General features: G+C 34.1%; 2 protein-coding genes across 3 annotated transcripts; both read left to right on the top strand.

Annotated features, from left to right (window-relative positions):
- The first annotated feature begins 939 nt into the window (after positions 1–939).
- LOC108198836 (transcription factor HHO2) lies at positions 940–3,065 on the top strand. Its single transcript, XM_017366616.2, has 5 exons — positions 940–1,214; positions 1,320–1,588; positions 1,799–2,060; positions 2,145–2,221; positions 2,544–3,065. Exons 1-5 carry the CDS (start codon positions 1,073–1,075, stop codon positions 2,829–2,831), a joined length of 1,038 nt encoding a protein of 345 aa, XP_017222105.2. The 5' UTR covers positions 940–1,072; the 3' UTR covers positions 2,832–3,065.
- A 2,939-nt stretch (positions 3,066–6,004) lies between these two features.
- LOC108199593 (mediator of RNA polymerase II transcription subunit 25) lies at positions 6,005–20,056 on the top strand. 2 transcript variants are annotated; one of them, XM_017367489.2, is made up of 15 exons: positions 6,005–6,240; positions 6,460–6,490; positions 8,704–8,764; positions 10,912–11,042; positions 11,517–11,723; positions 11,814–11,879; positions 12,716–12,950; positions 13,278–13,345; positions 13,493–14,380; positions 16,339–16,392; positions 16,599–16,627; positions 17,555–17,623; positions 17,733–17,817; positions 19,144–19,230; positions 19,325–20,056. In XM_017367489.2, the coding sequence occupies exons 1-15, from the start codon at positions 6,143–6,145 to the stop codon at positions 19,859–19,861; spliced, it is 2,646 nt and encodes an 881-aa protein (XP_017222978.1). In that variant the 5' UTR covers positions 6,005–6,142; the 3' UTR covers positions 19,862–20,056. The 2 variants fall into 2 exon arrangements, with proteins under 2 accessions (XP_017222978.1, XP_017222979.1); XM_017367490.2 differs by having other exon boundaries at positions 8,707–8,764; positions 19,325–19,978.
- The last annotated feature ends 740 nt before the right edge of the window (positions 20,057–20,796 follow it).

Below are 20,796 nucleotides of genomic sequence, written 5' to 3'. Positions count from 1 at the left end.
CAAATTCAGTATTTCATGTGTTTATGATTTTTTTTGATCCAAAATAAATATTTTCTACCAATTTTATTTGTAGAATCATATAAATCGTACAGTCACAAACTTATTTTTACCTAATATATTTCAAAATTAATAAGCCTGATTTATGCGAGGAACAAATACAAAATTTTTTTTTTAATCCAAAACAAATTCTACCATCTTATTGCACGTTTATGATTCATCTTCTTAATTCAAAACAAATTGTGTTCATCAATTTTAATCTCGAACCATAAAAAATTTTAAAAAAATATTTAAATGACATTATAATAATTCTAATATAAAATACATTTATAAATATAATCTAATAGGAGTTGGTTTAAAATTTGATAGAAAGAATTTAATACTTTGGCATGATATATACAATTTTAATTTATTATTTATAAATTAATTTTTTCACACCATTTAAAATATATTTAAAAAGTTTATAAATAATTAAAAAGCTCCCGTGCCTTGCACGGGCTATAAGCTAGTATATAAAATAAGTATAATGTAGAAGTAGTTGGGCTAGTTGATTTTTGTATTATAAAATTTTATTATATTTAATAAGTTTTGAAATGTGAATAATTGAATAGAAATCTGAAAAAAGTGTTAGAAAATGATTGAGACAGAAAGATTAAACCCGGAATGACTAAAGTACTTGCTCTAAAATTCACGTAATAGTTAATTTTGAGTAAAAAAAATTTCTTTATCATCTTCAGATTTTAGATTATGCCTTCATTGAAGAGATATCTCCGAATGAATATTATTACTTGAATGAATATTATTATCTCCAAATGTTTTACTCACGCAGAGATGTTTTTACAGAATATATGACATTGTACACGGAAAATTACATGGCATTGTAGTATAAACATAATTTATCATGTATTTTAAGTTTATGCCACTATAAGATTCTTTTAAGATCCTTATATTCTTCTCTTCTCCGGATCCCTCTATGCTTTAAAATGTCAGATCCTTTTTATAAGTAATCCCTTGATTCCCTTTCCTTAATGTATATATAAGACTACTTTATCAACCCTTAAGCCTAAAACAAAAAATGATCAGCAAAACTAAGACTGATAACTACTCGGACAAAATGCAGAAGTGTCTGGATTATCTCGAATCTCTAGAAGAAGAGCGTCGCAAGATTCAAGTGTTCCAGCGAGAGCTTCCCCTCTGTCTAGACCTCGTTTCTCAAGGTAAACTCAGATGCATGTAGAACGGATTTAGGCTTAAAATTCCGTCGTAAAAAGGCCTATTGTTGAAGTGAATGTCACTTCTTAAATTTTTTTTTTTTTTTGCAGCGATTGAGAAATGCAAAAAAGATTTTTACAGTCCGAAGCAATTATCTGAATGCACAGAGCAGGCATCAAGTGAAGGACCAGTTTTGGAAGAATTCATGCCTATAAAAAGAGCAGCTTCTTCGAACGAGGATGAACAAGAACCACATTTTAAAAAAGCTAAGAATGTCATGACTGATAATAACCGCAGTGAAAAATCATTGAAGAAATCAGATTGGCTTAGATCTGTGCAGCTATGGAATCAAACTCCAGACTCTCCCATTACCAAAGAGGTAACTACTGAAATATAGCATAAGATCCATTTCAGACTTTCTTCTAACACCTTAAAGATTTAGATGAACTGGTTATTAACCTGGTATACCCAATATTCTCGCAATATCAGAGCGAGTTTGGCGGAGGTCTCAAGTTCGACTCTCTGTCACCCCCCAATATTCTCGCAATTTAATATGGACACAAAGGCATTAATTGGTCATTGTTTTCAGGACTCACCGCAAAAACTGTCGGTTGTGGAGGTGAATAAAAATGGCAATGGGGGTGCTTTTCATCCTTTTAAAAGGGAGGATAAAAAATCTGAAGAAACACCGGTAGCTGCGGCTGCAAGCTCCACGGAGGAAGCTGGTGGCAGCAGTGGCGGTTGTAAGGCGGAAGATAAAGAAGATCCGCGACGAAAAGCTAGGCGATGTTGGTCACCTGAATTGCACAAGCGGTTCTTGCAAGCTCTTCAGCAACTCGGTGGTGCTCATGGTGTGTATCAAATTGAAATCATAATTAAATTACGGAACTGCATTATAATTCGGTTGTATTAATGTTTGTGTTAATCATTTGCAGTTGGAACACCGAAACAAATTAGAGAACTAATGAAGGTTGATGGGCTAACTAATGATGAAGTTAAAAGTCATTTGCAGGTTTGTTTCTATACATCGAATCACCTCGAGAGTGTTTAATTTACTTTATATTTTAGAAATAAGGACTTATTCTCGGAAAAAAGTAGATATATATGTATTTTATCCTGTAAATAATTACTGTTTCTTGATTTTTAAATTAAATAACGAATATGAAACACTTTCTTAACATCTACTTCTAAAGTAAGTACAAAAATATGTAATTTTTCTTGAAGATAAGCTCTTATTTTGACAATAGAATTTGACAAACAAGCACCGGAATTTCTTTGCACTTACGATTTATTAGTCAAGAGCTTAAACTTAGCACTTACAATTGTTATTTCAGAAATATCGTTTACATACAAGAAGACCTAGCCCTTCAAGCAACAATGCACAAGCACCTCAGTTCGTGGTGGTCGGAGGAATTTGGATGCCTCCGCCACCAGAATACACCGCCGCCGCTACTACCGAAGAAGCAGGTCTGATGATCAGGTCTTCAAATGGAATTTATACACCAAAAGCTACACTGCCAAAGATCCGAAGGCAACCAAGTGAAGCAGATTATTCTGATAAAAATGGAAGCTACAATCAAACTAGAAGTCGTTCTAATTCACCAGAATCTTCATCATTTTGACCTTTACGAGCTATAAACAGATCATTACTGTGGTGCAAATAATTTTGTGGCAAATATTTACGGCGACTACATTTTTTTTGACGTAAAGAAGTAGAACACAGACTTTAGAGTATTAACTTACTTTGTGTTAATGTTTTTTCTTCCATAAAGTTACTAGTTCGTAAAATTTGACCGTCTGATACGGCGGTAATAATTTTAATAAAGTGATATATATTCGTGATTCTACAAAATAAATGTTTTTACTTGTGACGCAATTGAAACTGGACCTGCATAAGTATAATGCATATGTGACACTTATGCATCAGTTTTTGCGTCGATTTACAATCGACGCATATGAATTTTATGCAAAAGCATCGGTTGGCAAAGCTAACATACACTGTTCATTTATTATGATAACGTAGAGTTGAAATTAAAATTAAAAAATAACTCTGTGAGACAAAAGCTTAGTGTCACAATGCACAATGCCACCAAATTAAAAAGTGTCACAAATCGCAACTTAATTTGGAAGGAAAATATTTTATCGCGTGGTTCTTGCAGAACAATGACCCAAGATCCGAATATGCCAGGTATATGTATGATAGTTGTATACTATAATTTATTTATTATTATAATTATTATTATAACTTGTTATTGTTTCATTGGTCAAGTATATTCACTCACCAGTCTTTTTTTATGTTATCTTGTAGGTATAGAATATATTCGGATCCTCGATTCTTGGCTTCTCCAAGATTCCTGATCTTTAGCATCCTTTTTGAATTTCTTTTTACTAAATCTGGCCCTTCGGATGAGCCACAATTACATACATACATTTTATAAGTTTATACTTGTGGAACAGTTGCAGATGGTTGGATGGGAAGTTTCCGACAACTAAATTATTTTAGTTTTTTAAAACAGCTTTACAAGATAATATTAAAATTAAATAATCGCTATTAATTTTATATACACGATTTATTCGTAAATACTTATAAATTTGTGATGAGTCTGTGTATAAATAATATTGATTACATGTTACATACATTTTGGCAGTGATAGACTGATAATGCTAAACATGCAATGTCAATGTAATTATATGCTATACAAAACTTATCATTTAAATGACCTAGATAATAAAAAGACTCTTGGTGAATGCAAAGGCCAGATATGTATAGTAGGTAGACATGCCGTTGGACAATAAAAAAGTGGTTTGTTAACATTGCCTTGTTTTCGAAGTCATTCTTTTTTCATTATTGAATTCATCCGGTGACAAGTCAGATGGGTTATATTATAAGGTATTTTCTGATATGAGTTCATGTTCCATGTAATTAGCAACAGATTTTTGATTAAATGATAAATATTTCAAATCAACAGAGAGAAAGTATGCTCCTCATTGCTGATCAAAAGAGTTAGGATTCCAAGGAGCCCCTCGGATTCCGTTGAAAACGCAATTGAAAATCTTCAATATTTTCGACATTTTTGCTAAAAAAAGTTATATATGTGTGTGTTTGAGAGGAGGTTTTGAAGTTATTGAGGGTTTTAATTATATCCTGAATCATATTCATGCAATATAAATATTATGATTATATAATTTTAGAGCGCTTTAGGTTTTTTAACATATTCTGTACACAAATTTCATCAAAATTGCACTCGTTTGATTTAGGATAGATATATTTCACATCCAATAAAATTTCTGACTATATGATTACATATAATTAAGTTTTTTACTAGTGGATAGCACAATAAGAGAGAGAAAGAGAGGAAAAGAGAGAGAGCACGAAGGGGCACCGTTTTAAGTTTTAGTATGCAAGACAATCTCTTATTTCTTTGGATTAGCAGCCGGATTTGTTCTCGTGATCTCGTATGAGAAAGACTCTAACTTGTTTCTTTGATGATAATGATATGTGGTGCTCGTGATCTCGTGTGACAAACACTCAAACTTGTTTTTTTTTATGATAATAGTAGATGTCCTGTCAATAACATGAAGCATTAATTTAAAAAGATCAAAGATTTGTCATTAATTATTCAAGTTAAATTAAAACATTAACTACAATATGATATATGCATGCATGAGCTCCATATAAATTTTAAAAATCTTCATATTTTTACAAAAATACGTTTACATATTGATAATGTTCACCACATGATATAAATAATTTTTCCTTATTTATTTTAACGAACATCGTACAAAATTGTAACATATTAAAAATAATTATATTAAATTATATAATATTAGATATGAGTACTAGTCAAATTGCACAAACAATGTCTCGGCAGTAACAATAAATAAAATAGTTAATGGTTACCTAAATAAAATTATTAGGTACATAATAAATTTAACCGAAATCTATAAAATGCAGAATGTAAATAATTTTTTAATGTAAAATATCTTTTTGACTGTAAATCAGTCAAAATATGACGAAAAATATTCTAAAAATATTCGATGTTATACAGATTTTGAATGAAAAAAATAAAAAATTAGTCTTAAATTAAAAAAATAGAGTAGAAGTGAGAAATAAATAAGTTAATAAAATATTTTAAAAAAAGATAAGTTCCAAAGACATTTCAAAGTCTTTCTGCTTATTGGGTTAGAAAAGTAGAAACCAAAGTCTAAACAAACGGCCGCTTGATACCTTGATAAGTCTATTTCTCCGGATAAGAAGGCGGCCCAACAGGCCCAGTACATGTTAAACATCAGGGTTTGATATCTGGTCAATGCCCACTTAAGTGGGCTGACTGGGCTCTATTCTAGTTATCCAATTTTTTTTAAAAAAAAATTCTTCTCATTTTCAAGGGCTCACGGTCAGTGTTACAGAAATCGGGAATCGGACCTAATCGGCTGAGCTACCGATTCAAGGATTAATCGGAAATCGGGGATTAATCGGAATGATTAATCGGAGTGAAAATCGGGTTTATTTTAATATTAAAATATTATTTAATATTTAATTATTATTATATTAACTATTTAGTAACTAATATATTTACTATATTCATAAACTCTATAATTATTCATATTTATAGGTAATATAGTATTTTAATTTTAATAATTTATCATATATATTTCGATTAAGAAATATATATAAGGATTAATCGGATTTCAAAAATCAGATCGGTGACCGACCTTGCAGGGGATTAATCGGGGATTAATCGGTTAAATCGGGGATTTTTAGAACACTGCTCACGGTACAATTTCCTCGACACTCGTTACAAATGCGAATCAATTCACAAGTATAAAAATTCACAACTCTAGAACACTTGAAAAGCATTCACCCTAATTGCTAAACCAAAAACCCCGAAATTCTCGGCTATACATACACCTATAGACACAAATTACACACATGGCGGAGAAGCAGCTGATCGTCGTTGTTGAAGGCACTGCTGCTATGGGGCCCCACTGGCAAACGATCTTAACTGAATATCTCGATAAAGTCATCAAGTAAATGATTTCATTCTTCTAATTTTAAATTATTTACTATAAATTTTATGTATGTTTTTTTTTTGTTTTAGTTGTGTAATTTAGGGCGAAATGATGTGAATTTGAGGTTTTCTGTCGTAGTTAGTGTGTGTAGTCTGTGTGGAATGTTGATTTTTGGTGTTTTTTGTGCGGAATTGTGTTTTTGGGCTCTGATTTCGTTGTTTTCGAAATGTTTTTTAGGTCGTTTTGCGGATATGATTCGACAACGCAGGTAAGTGTTGCTTTTATATCTAGAAGTTGTGGTTATTGTGTACGGTAGAATCTCGAGAAGTGAATAGCGTTTTTGAATGAATGAAGTTAATCGGTGTCGAGGAAATTGAGTAATTGTATTTCTGTTTGTTGTTAATTTCGTATAGATGAATTTAGGGTTTAAGAATTGGAATGTTTGAGGAAGTTTTGTTGATATAGAAAGTGTCTATCGACTAGTTGTTTAAAATGTCACATAACTTTTCTGTTGGACGAGCGATTGCTGCCTCCTGCCTTTCCCGCCTTTCCTTTAGTTAGTTGGGTTTGAGGCAATTGATTAGTTGCGCCTTTGTTGAAAAGGCAACTTATTTTGTCTAATGATTGCAAAAATATGGTAATAATGATGAATATTATCTATTATATAAATTGCCATAATATTCTGTTTTTAACTAAATATAAACGTTTAAGATTGGATAACAATATAATAAAAATGGCGTGGGACATTTACTGCATTTTTTGACAATTGTTTACAATGTTCTCAGTAGAATCTTCGTGCTTAGGTGCAAGGTATCCCAGGTATGTGAAGTCAAAAATGTGTGATTTAGTGCAATTTCATTACTGGCAAATGTGTGTTGCTGAAACACGCTCAAGCACATGTGCCTAGACAACTATTATGACCCTATATTAAACAAATAAATAAAACCACTGTGTCTTTGGTCTTTCAAAGACATGTGTATATGTATTTATGTATGTATGTATGTATGTATGTATGTATGTATGTCATGGTTGTTACGTTGGTAAGTCGAGTCGAGTCGTGACTAGTCGAGACTAGTCAACACAAGTCAACAAGGTATAAAATTAATAATATATATTATATATTGTATTGGAAGCTGCAATTGATGCATTGTGTGATGGAATATCACAAATCTCATCATCGTTAGTATTAACATCATCATCTATTATCATGGTTTTCTTGGCATGTTTGTCAATATACTCTTTCATCTCCTTTTGAATCGCCGTTGTAGTTTTGGGGCACATTGATACATCCACATATCCACCCGCAAGATGTTGCTTCAATCTTCTAACCCCCGAACACATATTTTTTTTTTACAAAGAATGCATTGTACCACATTCTTATTATTTAAATCCGGCCAAAATCCATATTTCCAGCCCAGATCAGTAGATTTGGCCTTCCTTTTGGGGTCATTAGACGGGTCATAAACAGCCTCGTTCGATGCATCAGCCATTAAACAAGTACTATAATTGTGTGCGTGTACTGGCATTAATCAATGGCTACTACAACTAGTGACTACTGACTATTGAGTAGTTTGTGTGTGTGTGTGTGTGTATACAAGTATGTGTGTGTATAACTGTGTTTGTATAAGTGTGTATAACTGTGTTTGTGTGTATACATAAGTGTGTGTGTTTGTGTGTGTGTGTATACAAGTGTGTGTGTGTGTATAAGAGGAGAGGATGAAAAGTTTACCTGGAGAGAAGAAGAGATCAAAGGGAATCGGAGTTGGAATCGATTCAATCGAAGTAACAGCGACTGAAACGGCTTGGAATCGACTTGAGGCTGCCGGGCTTTCGGTTTTAGGTTTTAATACAACTGGGTGTTATGATTTATGCAATTGGGTCACTGGGCTTTTGTTTGTTTTTTGAAATTAAACTCTAGTCGACCGACTGGGTGTTATAGTTGACCCGACTAGTCGACCCAGTCGATCATAAGTCGGGCGAAATACTTACATTTTTCTAGTCGACCAGCCCAGTCGAGCCCTGCACACCGACTGCTCGACTAGTCGAGCGACTCAACAACAATGATGTATGTATGTGTGTTTGTGTATGTATATATAAATGACTTTTTCTTTATGTATTGTTTTTGATTTTATGTGGTAAAAGTAGAACCGTAAATAATATCAATAAGACTGGCCAAAACATACAAAGTCCATAAGACTATATCAATCAATTTGGTAGAATTCCTGGTACACATGCTTTTATTATATTAGATGTGTTATAATATATATATATTTATGTGTGCTGAATGCAAATTTTTAGTAAGATGACTTGGGACCACGTTAACTCTTGCCTCTCAGTTAATAAATGTAAGACCCTTGTCGCCTCATCCTCCTCTCCCCTAAAATAACGTTAGTGTTTGATATGTTACTGCATTATTGACCAGCTTTATGATCTACTATCATGTAGCATGATAATCATCAGATTTATTACTTTGCCTTGTAGAAGCCATCTGTTCCTGTTGAGTTCTCGCTTGTCGTGTTTAATGCTCCTGGAAATTATAGTGGTACGTACTTCTTCAGTCTTATTTAATGCCTGATGGTGTTTTTATTGAAATTGTAGTATTTTGTTATTACAATACTGTTTCCACTTGGTAATACTTTTAACTATATGTAATTGGTCATCTGAATTTCTTACATATCATGTTCCCACAGTGCCACACTGTTCTCGAAGTAGATTAATGGAACACAGGCTGTCTGTCTGAACTCTGAACCCGATCTTTACAATTTAGATTGATGATATTTTGCTCACATTTAATTAAGATTTGGAAAATATCCGTGGTCCTCAACAATGAATCACAAATCAATAAACCTCGCAATATAGTATGTATGTAATCAGCATTAGTCACTATAATAAACTGATATGCATACAGGTATATGTATAATTATTAATAAGTATTACAAGTATACATAATGAATGTATTGCAATAGATCAGATGAGTACAGGAAAGAGATCAGTATACAAGTGATATAAACCATACTGATATAAACAAGAGGATATATTTGTATTGTACATGTAATTCAGTATACAAACAAATCGGTCGTATAATTTAGTATACAAACAAATCGGTATATATATGCAAGAATCTGGTACATGTATGTGTATCATCGATATATATATGTGTGTGTGTGTGTGTGTGTGTGTGTGTGTGTGTGTGTGTGTGTGTGTACAAGAATCAGTATACACAAGAATAAAGAAAGTATATGATTAGACCAGTTTTTTTAGGACCCAGTCAGCACCCCCAACCACTATTTGATCAAAAAGCATGCTGCTTCTGCTTTTTGCATCTCTAAAGCAATGAGCTTTGGGTGCGCATCACTTCTTGCATAAGCATGCTTCTAATAAAACTGTTTAAGACAATTAACTATGTACCTAAACTACCATAATAGTAAGTAGGGGCACATTCTACTACCAACCTGTAGACATTCATCAATATTAACACGGGATGTACGAAAAAGAACTGTAAAGTTTACTGAAAAATCTGAAAATAAATTGTATAATATTTTTTTTTTGCTTAATAGAGTATAATAAATATTTCGTTTACAATACAAGCAATAAAATTGTATATACGATTTCATGCAGTAAATTAACCATAAACATTGGTTGTTAATTTATGTAAAAATGCTTGGTGTACTATTTGTTGCATATCATGTCATTTTAAGGGCATTTTACGCTAACAAGTTTTGTGGTTGAACACAATCCCATGGTAAGATATCATGAAGTTATTAGACCATTATCCAACATATTACTCTATGGAGTTATGACTAAAATGTAGCAAGTATATATTGTATCACATATCCTATACTAGTTTCTGTATCAAGTTTCTTATGACAATCTCATTGGCATGCCTCCTTAGTATGGATTTCCATATTTGTGTGTGATATTGAACAATCTCTGATGAATACATAAATATTTTTATTCTTGGCAAGTGAGACTATTCTGGTGTAGGCCATTAATAGTTTGGAAGTTAAAGCTAGCTAATAAATTTTTAATGTTTCAAATATAGCATATTCATACATATGAACATCATCTGCTTGACTTTGATTTTTTAATTCAAATGTCGATATATCAAGCTGACCCTGTCAAGTTTTGTAAGTTATGAAAGTAGCAGAGCTAACACTTTCTGCTGATCCTAGTATTTTGTAGATCTTCAGTTTGTTGACCTTGTTAACGATAATGGCTAATCATTTCCAAACATCAGTATTGGAGTTACGTTGATATCTTCATGCTTTATCAACACCTATCTCATCTGATTCTTAATAATTGCAAATATATGTTGCTAGTGGTAATTGCCAATTGGTTTATGAAAAGATTTCATTGCTTAAATTAATATTGTCGTGGTGCCAAGTTGGAAACTTAAATTTGAGGAAATCTACAGATTACATAAGGGCCCTGACTAGAAAGCTTTTTGATGGTTGATTTTTAATCGACTCTTTTCAGGCTGAAATTATTTTATTGTGGGTATTGTTTTTAGCAAATCATAATTATAGAGCATCTCTTCATAAGCCTTGAAAGGGATAATTAGAGTCTTTTAGTACTCTCTCTCCCCCCCGCCCTTCCCCCTCCCCCTCCCCCTCCCGAGCCCTCTCCCTCTCGCGTGTTAAATTTTTGTTTCAGCATTATAATCTTCTTGCTATTCTATTCTATGTGCAGCTTGCCTAGTTCAAAGGAGTGGGTGGACAAGAGATGTTGATAATTTTTTCCAGTGGTTATCAGCTATATCATTTTCTGGTGGTGGCTTCAGTGATGTTGCAATCTCGGAAGGGCTTGCGGAAGCTTTGATGGTGTGTGAGCGTTTATTATAGTTTTTTTATTCCTTAAATGGCTTGACATCTTATTTCCTATTTCACAGAGATTATTTATTACAATTACTTAGTGTCTTACATCTTTCCAAATTCTCTTGTCTTTTTTTTATATTGATTTTCCAGCACATTTCTTATCTCGATGTAAAATATTTTACTTTAGATGAATCCAATATTATGGTGTGTCCACTGTGTGATGTATCTGAATCTAAAGTTTATTGTTCTAATCAGCACCTGTGAGAAGAGTAGAGATAAAGTTCACATTTTCTAACATGATCTCCGTAAATGAGAAGACTTTGATGAATACGAAACTCCTATATGTCCAATATTATAATAAGTGACCAAGCTTGATAGAATATCAAACCTAGTGTTTGTGTGCTAGACTTATTCCTGCTGCCTTTTCAATTATAACGATGAACTTTAATGTCTTTCTTTCTATCATGATTCATTAATCAGATGTGCACGCCTTTGAATGGGAAACAACCTCATCAAAATGTAGATAAGCAAAGGCATTGCATTCTCGTTGCTGCAAGTAATCCTTTTCCCTTGCCTACACCAGTTTTTCGACCACAAATTCCTAAGTTGGAGCAAAGTGAAAACACTGAGTCACAGAAAGAGAGCCGTATATCTGATGCTGAGACACTTGCGAAATTCTTTCCCCAGGTGCTATTCATGTTTTATACTTTCCAAGTGTATCATAAGGCAATTCTATATAATGTTTTATAATTAGCTGATCATTTCATTTTACTGCAGTTATCTGTTTCTCTTTCAGTTATATCTCCTAAACAGTTACCAAAACTCAAAGCAATCTACAATGCGGTAATGCTACATTCTTCTGAACTTGTTGGTTTATTTTACTTCACTGTTGTCCTTGTCCAGAGTTTGCCATTCATTCATGCATTACTCTATGTTCCTTTCCCTAGCTTCCGATATAAGCTCTTTGAATGAATCTCTTATGTAACAATTTCTTCTTTGTTGGCAACTGATCACATTTTCAACAATCAATTTGAGAGAACTAGTGGCTTTTCTGTAGATAGGCTACCTGAAGTTACCACTGTAGTTGTATTGAATTGATTTTAAATGGTATTGCTGGTGTGGCATGATAGGCATTAGCTAAGAAGCTACAGGTTAGAAGGTAATACAAGATAAGAAGAGGAAAAAAGAAGCAATTCATGCACAATTTACTGTTGAATTTTGTCTTCTAAATTGTCTGGGGAATTCCTATAAACCTTCATTTCTAGTTACTTCTTATAGAACATGAAATCGTTTGCATTGAGGATCAATTGCTTTTTTTTTTTTTGAAATTTCAGATGGCTCACTTTTAATAAGATGATCTCTAGTCCCCACATATTTTATGATAAAAGTATGTTTCTATGCGTATCATTTCATGGGAAAACCTAAGTGAATGCCTTCAATGTCTCATTACCGTCTATAGTTTGTTACCTTCTGTTATCAGTGATTATTATTGCTTTGGTTGCCATATAATATTGGTACAAATATTTTTATATTTAAGCTTCAGGTTTCTCTATTATTGAACATACTTTTGTGCACCTCTTCATATAGATCTTTGTCAATTTTACAGTTTTCTTTAATACCCGCCAGTTAGTCACCGGCAATAATAGTTAATTTGATTTGCCATTTACTATTATTTACAGGGAAAGCGCAATCCTCGAGCAGCAGACCCTCCTATTGACAATGTCAAAAGCCCTTATCATCTTGTTTTAATATCTGAAAACTTCATTGAGGCTCGCGCTGCATTAAGTCGGAATGGAATTGCTCCCTTAGTATCAAATCACAGTCCTATGAAAGTTGATACAACTTCAGTTATGAAAGTAGATACCTCTCCTGTTCTTCCGGTTTCAGTTTCGCCTCCAACTTCTGTTCCTTCAGGTCTGACACCTAACATCTGAAGCAACTTTCCTACTAGTCCATCACCATGCTGAATTGTCAGTTGCTATACCATAAGCTGTTAGAAGAAGTGCAAAATTATGTAGATGTTTCCGAACAGTCTGCTAGGGTTGGTTAATATTAGAAGTTCAATATTGAAACAAAGCTTTTATGATATTGGAAATGATTCTTTAGTTACTAAAACTGTTGAGTAGGTGTCTGCAAGATGTGAAATACCATTGAAATGGACTGCCAACTAATATTATTTTGTTGTTGTTTCTACTTCGTAATCTTCTTTGAAGATTCTAATATTCTGTCTTCAATATTCAGCTAACGGATCTGTCATGAATCGGCAACCAATTATCGTTGGAAATGTGACCCCGACTATTGTGAAGATTGTAAGGCTCATTATTATCCTCTTGTCTCTCCCTTTCATCAAATTATTATTGACGCTAAAAGTTTGGATGTTTGATTTGGTCATATTTTTTTTTTTTTTAACTCAAGTAGAACAATAGTGGAGACAATTAACCTGTATACCTTTGCAGGAGCCAACCACTGTGACGTCGATGGTTTCTGGACCTGCATATCCACATGTTTCATCAGTCCCACGTGCTGCTTCACAAGGAGTTCCAACCTTGCAAACTTCTTCACCACTATCTGCTCCCCAGGAGATGATCCCAACTACTGAGACTGTGCCAGATTTAAAACCTCCAGTTACTGGTCTGTCACAACCTTTACGTCCACTGGGTCCAGCAGCAGCAAATGTAAGCATTCTAAACAACCTCTCTCAAGCACGACAAGTGATGAATTCTGCAGCCCTTGCTGGTGGTACTTCAATAGGCCTTCAGTCGATGGGTGGAACACATATGGCAATGCATATGTCAAATATGATATCTAGTGGAATGGTATCCTCTGTACCTCCTACACAGACTGTTTTGTCTTCGGGCCAATCAGGCATGACGTCAATTGCTGCATCGGGACAACCAGGTATGACATCAATGGCTGGGACCGGAGCATTAGCAGGAAATGCGCAGGTTGCACTTAATACCAATTCGGGTTCATTTGCTTCTGCATCTTCCAATCTGTCTGGAAATTCAAATCTGGGCATGTCACAGCCAATGGGTAATACTCAAGGAGGTGTTAATATGGGTCAATCAGTACCTGTAGTGAGTCAAGCAAATATTTCATCAACACAGATGGCTCAAAATGGAATCGGAATGAATACAAATATGATTAGTGGTGTTAGTCAATCTGGTATATCTTCTGCTAATGGCACAATGATGCCGACTCCTGGAATGGGTCCACAAGGACAACCTGGACCTCAGTCTCTTGGGATGGCTAATAATGCAGCAGCAAATATGCCCATTCCTTCGCAAGCATCGAATGCCATGCAATCAGCACCATCACAATCTAAATATGTGCGAGTATGGGAGGTAAAATTTCTTTTTAGCATTCAACTTAATTTTAGTGTTCAAGACTTGCCATGGGTATAGACACTTTTTTCTGAAATTGACTTAGATAATGGTAATGTAGTGCACTATATATGTAATAAGGTACTGTTATTTGAATCAGGTCCATGCTATTAGTAATTTGTCCACCCGTCTTGCTAATATGTGCTTGGGGTCCCTTGGTCTAATAGGTTAGAGTTGGACACAACATATGCAGTTGTTGCATACAAAGTACATAATATCTGCACTGGTTAAAGTTTTATTTATTACACTTAAACTTCATCATTGCAAAGAAGATACTGATTATACTAGTGCATTCTCTTGTTGATATGTTTAAGAAGGGATATTTAACGAGATTTTACGAGAAGGGATATTTAAAGACCTTACGTCTCGTGTTCAAAAGATCTCGTTTCTGCTTGGTGCAATTAATCCCTTCTTAAACAGGGAGAGGAAAGATAGTAGTTTTCATCTTGCTACATTTTAGACAGATGTGAACCTAGATCTTAGAAGTTGCTATTTATTTTTTTGCCTGCTTTTAAGTTTTATATGCAGGGTCATGTTCCACATAGAAACATTAGGCATAGAACCCTTAGAACCCTTACCTTATTTCTAGTATTAGTTAGGGTTCTGCAGCAGAACTGCACATGAAAAAATGTCCTATTTATGTATTATATTTTGAAATTACTTTTGAACACAGATAACGATGCAAAAAAAAAAAACATGTATTTAGATATAGATCCTGAAAATCAATGTAAAATATAGGGTTCTGCAAAAGAACCTTAGTGGTTCTATGGTTCTATTTTAAGCACCGGTTCTCTCTTAGCGCGACCCTTTATATGCAATATTAATGTATTAAATGATTTGTGAGTATGTTATGAAACTTCTCATGGATAGCTCCTGAATCGCAGTTCATAGTCTTCACAGTGCACTGTGGAATACTGGAATCTCAGTTTAGAATCTTCCCAGTACCAGAAGAAATTCCGGAGTTGAGAAAGAATTAAATACCTTGAATTAAATTATAAAAACCTGAAAGTTCTAAAGTCTTTTTAGTCTGACTTGTATATGGTTTGGCCCGAGTCTTCCAAAATGAGATGAAAGGATCTTTATTTTTTTTCTTTTCTTTCCTCACATCCTCCCTTGTTGTCATTTATAATTAAAAATTCTGTAGTAACTAATTGTATTAAGAACAGAATCTATACCTGGCTCTTAGCCAAAAAAAATTTCAAAAATTTATACCTGGCTTATGTTTATGATTAAAATAATTTCTACTTGAACTTTAAAATTTATGTTTATAATTGTACACAAAATTATAATTTGGACGACTGTATCTTATATAATAATAAGTTTTCTGTATGATTGTATAACAATTGTAAGATAATTTGACCGTTGGAATTGATGTATTTTATATTTTACGATATAAGGTCTTAACTGTGGACTTTATAAAGAATTAAGCTATATGTAACTGTAAAGTGTAAGTTAAAGATAACATCTATGTATATTTGATAATATGCATGTGGTAATTACCAAATCGCTCTTTGGACACCCTAGCTACATGGCATCCTCGCCACCTTTCCAGCGTTTAGGCATCAGTAAAAACAATTTAGGGATATAACTATTTAGAAGGATAGTTATGCAAAATACATGTGAGATGTATAAAAAAACATGGTGATTGTATATTTAGGAAGTTTTCACTATTTCATGATTCATCATAGCATATCAATAAGATCGAGTTGACCCATATGACTCCTCTTTATTGGACTTATTATGTTTTGTGTAGGGATATTACCATTTATTCAGTAATGACAGTAATGTGCGTACTGTGTAGTCATGTTGAACTTTTGAATTGTCCAGGGGATTATAAATTGTGTATGCTTATATTTTCTTCTGCTAATGTGTAAATTTGTTAAGTGGTTAAAAATTACCGAATGATCTAAATTTTGCAGGGAAACTTATCTGGGCAGCGACAAGGCCAACCTGTATTTATTACCAGATTAGAAGTAAGTTTACACAGAATTCATCTGTTAACATTTTTATTTGAAATGCCATTAAAATTGTGATATATGACCAAAATGCTAGTTTCGTTTGCATTCCCACTTGTGTAACATAGACATGACTAAGCATGTGGAGTTTATAATACATCTATGTATACAATGGTATTATAAGTCCTTCATTTGGGTTCATTTTTCCATTTTACATGTTGCAGGGGTACAGAAGTGCATCAGCTTCAGAAACGTAAGTACAGAGCTTATTACTTTTATAAGAATTGTGTTTCAGGAATTTATGTATTATTGTTTGAATCTTCCAAGGTGCACAATGTTAATGTCAGTTGTATTCTTTAGGTCTGAAAAATTTTCTTCCAGAATTTTAGGGAACAAAGATAAATTTGTTTTAAGTGGTAATTGTACTGAGTCATTAATACTAGAACTGGATTTGCGAGTAGCTGCAGTTTTATGATCAATGGTGGATTTGTGAGTAGCTTCTGTTTTATGATCAATGGTGGATTTGCTCTAGGTTTATTGTTTCCATAGGTAAATTTGGTGCAAGTTTGCCGTGCATATATCCCTCGAGAAGGGTAGATATGGCAAATGACTATAAGCTTCCATAAGTCCTAATTATACTTCGATGTGTAGTGGATTTTTATCACCACGTACTCCTTACATATTTTGTATTGTCAAGCTCTATTATTAAACTTAATAAGTATTTGTATATTGATAATGGACAATTTCTCACTTAATAGAATAAGGAAACCCACTTGATGAATATTTTATTTATTCTTGGGGGTTATTAACTTGTTGAGTAACTTTATTTTAATGACTATATGAGTATTGATGTGATTCGGACTTTGGAGTAAATTTTGTGTAGATTATCGTGTTTAAATTTGTAAATTTGGATCATCTTTAAAATTTTCTAAGATTGATTCCATATAACATCATAGAGCACGTAAGCAAAAGAATTGTGCATTTTCTTAGTGAAGAGCACTTTACTGTTACTGAAGTTTAATAAATTTGGGCAAATTAGTCAAAACTAGCATTTTGACACAAAAAAACAATGAGATGGAATATGATTTAAAGATGAATGATAGCCTATTTTTATAGTTGAAGGCTTGAAGCATGTCTTGCTAGTCCACTGATGATATTAAGTTTTCTTTTCTTGCTCCAGGTTGGCAGCTAATTGGCCACCAACTATGCAAATTGTAAGGCTAATATCACAGGACCACATGAATAACAAGTAATTTCCTCAGTTCTCATTGTAGTTCCATGCTTGCTATTTTGTTCACTGTAAATGCGCTTCTGGTTATTATGGTCATTATGTGAATCTTCTTTCTTTTCAATACCAGGCAATATGTTGGGAAAGCGGACTTTCTTGTTTTTCGGGCAATGAACCAGCATGGTTTTCTTGGGCAGCTGCAAGAAAAAAAGCTTGTAAGTCATGTGAAAAGCTTTCACTGTATGTTATATAATAAGAGCTTATTTACAATATAAATACCGTACTACAGTAGTTAAAACGAAAAGGATTTATGTTGATTGTGGAAGTACTATACAAAAACAATGAGATCACTATTTTTACTTCAACATTTGAGTACCATAAAGAATATCTTTAAAGAGAATGTCAGACCTAATATCATAAAGATGTAGAAGGTCCCTCTCTACTAAACATATTTGTGCATATTTTGAATCATCGCACTGGGGTAGAGATGTGGATGCTGCAGGGGACATATCTTGAGAAACATCGTGGCAAGATGTGTTGTCTATGCTTTACTCTTCTCATTGAGTTAGATGAGTTTGACAGTAAGTGGTTTCGAGTCACTTGTCACTAGCTTCTGTTTCGAGTTTGGCTGCAGAGTGCAGAAAAGTGTGACCCCAATCCTTGTAAGTTTTTGTAAAATTAGAAATTCAGGCTACTGATCCAACATTTTCAAGCCACTTACCTAAATATACATTTTTATCGTATCCCGAAATCCCATGCAGGAGCACAGTTGCTGATTTGATTCTGTAGCCCAAATGCAAGTTTATGGACTCATGATGTGCTTATAATTCCATCACATGACCTTTTAATTATAATTTTATGATGTGCTGATTCGAATTCTATACCCAGACGAAAGAATGTTCCCATGAATCCATCACAGTACCCTTTACAGACTCTAGGAATAAGGTTGAAAAATTATAATCTGTGGATGAAGAAGTTCTAGAAATAAACTCAGAGAGCAGATTTAATGCTTTCCTATCAGAAGGTCGAAAACACTTGAAGCCCATATAATCATCAGAGTTGATAGAATGGGGCAGGCACCTTGTAGTTGTTGGATAATGTTTGGAATAGTGTTTTATATCTGAACTGTGAAATTGCGGGATTGATTTAACACTACGAACATCCTGTGGCTGGTATCTGGTGAATCAGAAGCTACTGAAGTTGTGTGACATACTCTGCTTAATCCGAGTATTTGTTAATCTGCTTTAAGTGAAGAAAATTTTCATTAGGAACTAATAATGTTATCCCCTATCCAGATAAGAGTGAAACCTATCTGATTACTGTTCAAACCTTAAATAGAAAGTTCCTGTTTGTTACATTGTGTGTGACCCATTACTTAATTGTTTTTTCTTCTGTATTGCATAATGCCACATCTATAATAATTATTGAGTAAAGTAGATATTGTGTATTTGTCTTGCATAATTTTTGGTTTCTAAATTATATGAAATCTTCTTTGTTATCCTCACACAAGCTCTATGCTGACATTTGCTGTAAACATCTAGTGTGCAGTTATACAGTTGCCATCACAGACATTGCTGCTATCAGTTTCCGATAAAGCCTGTCGTTTAATTGGAATGCTATTTCCTGGGGTAAGTGGAAGCTAACTGATTTTGAAAGTGACATTGGTAGATTTGCTTTTATTTGAGTCTGCTACTCTACTCGGTTTCACCACCACAATTTCAGGACATGGTCGTGTTCAAACCACAGATATCCAATCAACAGCAACAACACCAGCAGCTTCAACCACAGCAGCAGCATCAGCAGCAGCTACAACACCAGCAGCAGCTTCAACAGCTTCAGCAACAGCCTCTGCCGCAGTTGCAACAGCAGCAACAGGTTCCACAGCTGCAGCAGCAAATTCCTCAGCTGCAGCAACAGCAGCAGATTCCGCAATTGCAGCAACAGCAGCAGATTCCGCAATTGCAGCAACAGCAGCAGATTCCCCAGTTGCAGCAGCAGCAGCAGCAACTTCCGCAATTGCAGCAACAGCAGCAAATTCCCCAGATGCAACCTCAGCAGCAAATGCAGCAGCAACAGCAAGTTCCCCAGATGCAACAACATATCCCACAAATGCAACAACCATCACAGCAGCAACAAATGGCTGGGACGGGTATGGGTCAATCTTATGTTCAAGGTCAGGGTCGACAGATGGCAAGTCAAGGGCAAGTTACATCCCAAGGTCCACCGAGCATGCCTGGAGGAGGGAGCTATCTAAGTTGATTGCTTTTGTTGCAAATATTTGTAGCACTTGAAGGATCAAAAGTTGTCCTCATATTTTCTATATACAACGGAGTTTGATTGGTGGTATTTTAACGCTGTCAATGAGAATTTTATTTATGCCTTTGTGTTTTATTGATAGATTTAATTGGTTGGAATGTAAATAACGGAATACCCTTTCAACGCCGTCATTAACAGTAGTCTAGAACTCTTGATGTGGATATTTATAATTCACCAGTTACTAATCACTAATCAGTTATATCTGCTCTAGTCCATAATACCTCCTGCAGTCGATTCTGTCCACTGCCTGCTTATTTTTGCTTTGCTGGACCCCTTGTTTGAGTGATACATATGTTTAGGTTAAGAACCGTATAAATTGGAATTTATAGCGTGCCGATTAAATCAATATATAATAGAGCGCTGAATAATTTCTTTTTATAATATGGTTCCGGGCTCCTTACATATTTGATGTATATACATATATAGGGGGTTAAAGTATCATTCAACGGAAAATTAAATTGACTCATCCTAGGATTTTTCATTTTGATTGGATGTATGCTAGTCATATGTTCTGGACCAGTCTTATAATTTTATGTTTTCTTTTTGCTGATAAAATGGTAATGTAAGTTTTCTGTAATTTACCGATATAAAGTGCATGAACTTAGAGACTGAGCATGTCAAACGAGCAACTTGTCAAGTTCTTTCAGAAGGATCGATAAACCAACACACTGAACAGGCCGGAGTTGTATGCTGAAATAGTTGCTATGAACATCTAGCGCGCGGTGTGATAAGATTTGGTATGATATGCTCATCTTTGTGAAGTCTTGCAGTTAGCTGGTTTAGTGCCAGGTAATATGACTTGCGTTTTAAGTGTTATATGCATTAAGTTTGCCTAGTTTCACACGACTGAAATGATCACATTAGCACATTGTGACTGT

This window comes from Daucus carota, chromosome 8 (genome assembly GCF_001625215.2).
Source record: "Daucus carota subsp. sativus chromosome 8, DH1 v3.0, whole genome shotgun sequence".
NCBI classification, from domain to species: domain Eukaryota; kingdom Viridiplantae; phylum Streptophyta; class Magnoliopsida; order Apiales; family Apiaceae; genus Daucus; species Daucus carota.
This window is presented reverse-complemented; position numbering and strand designations above follow the sequence as displayed.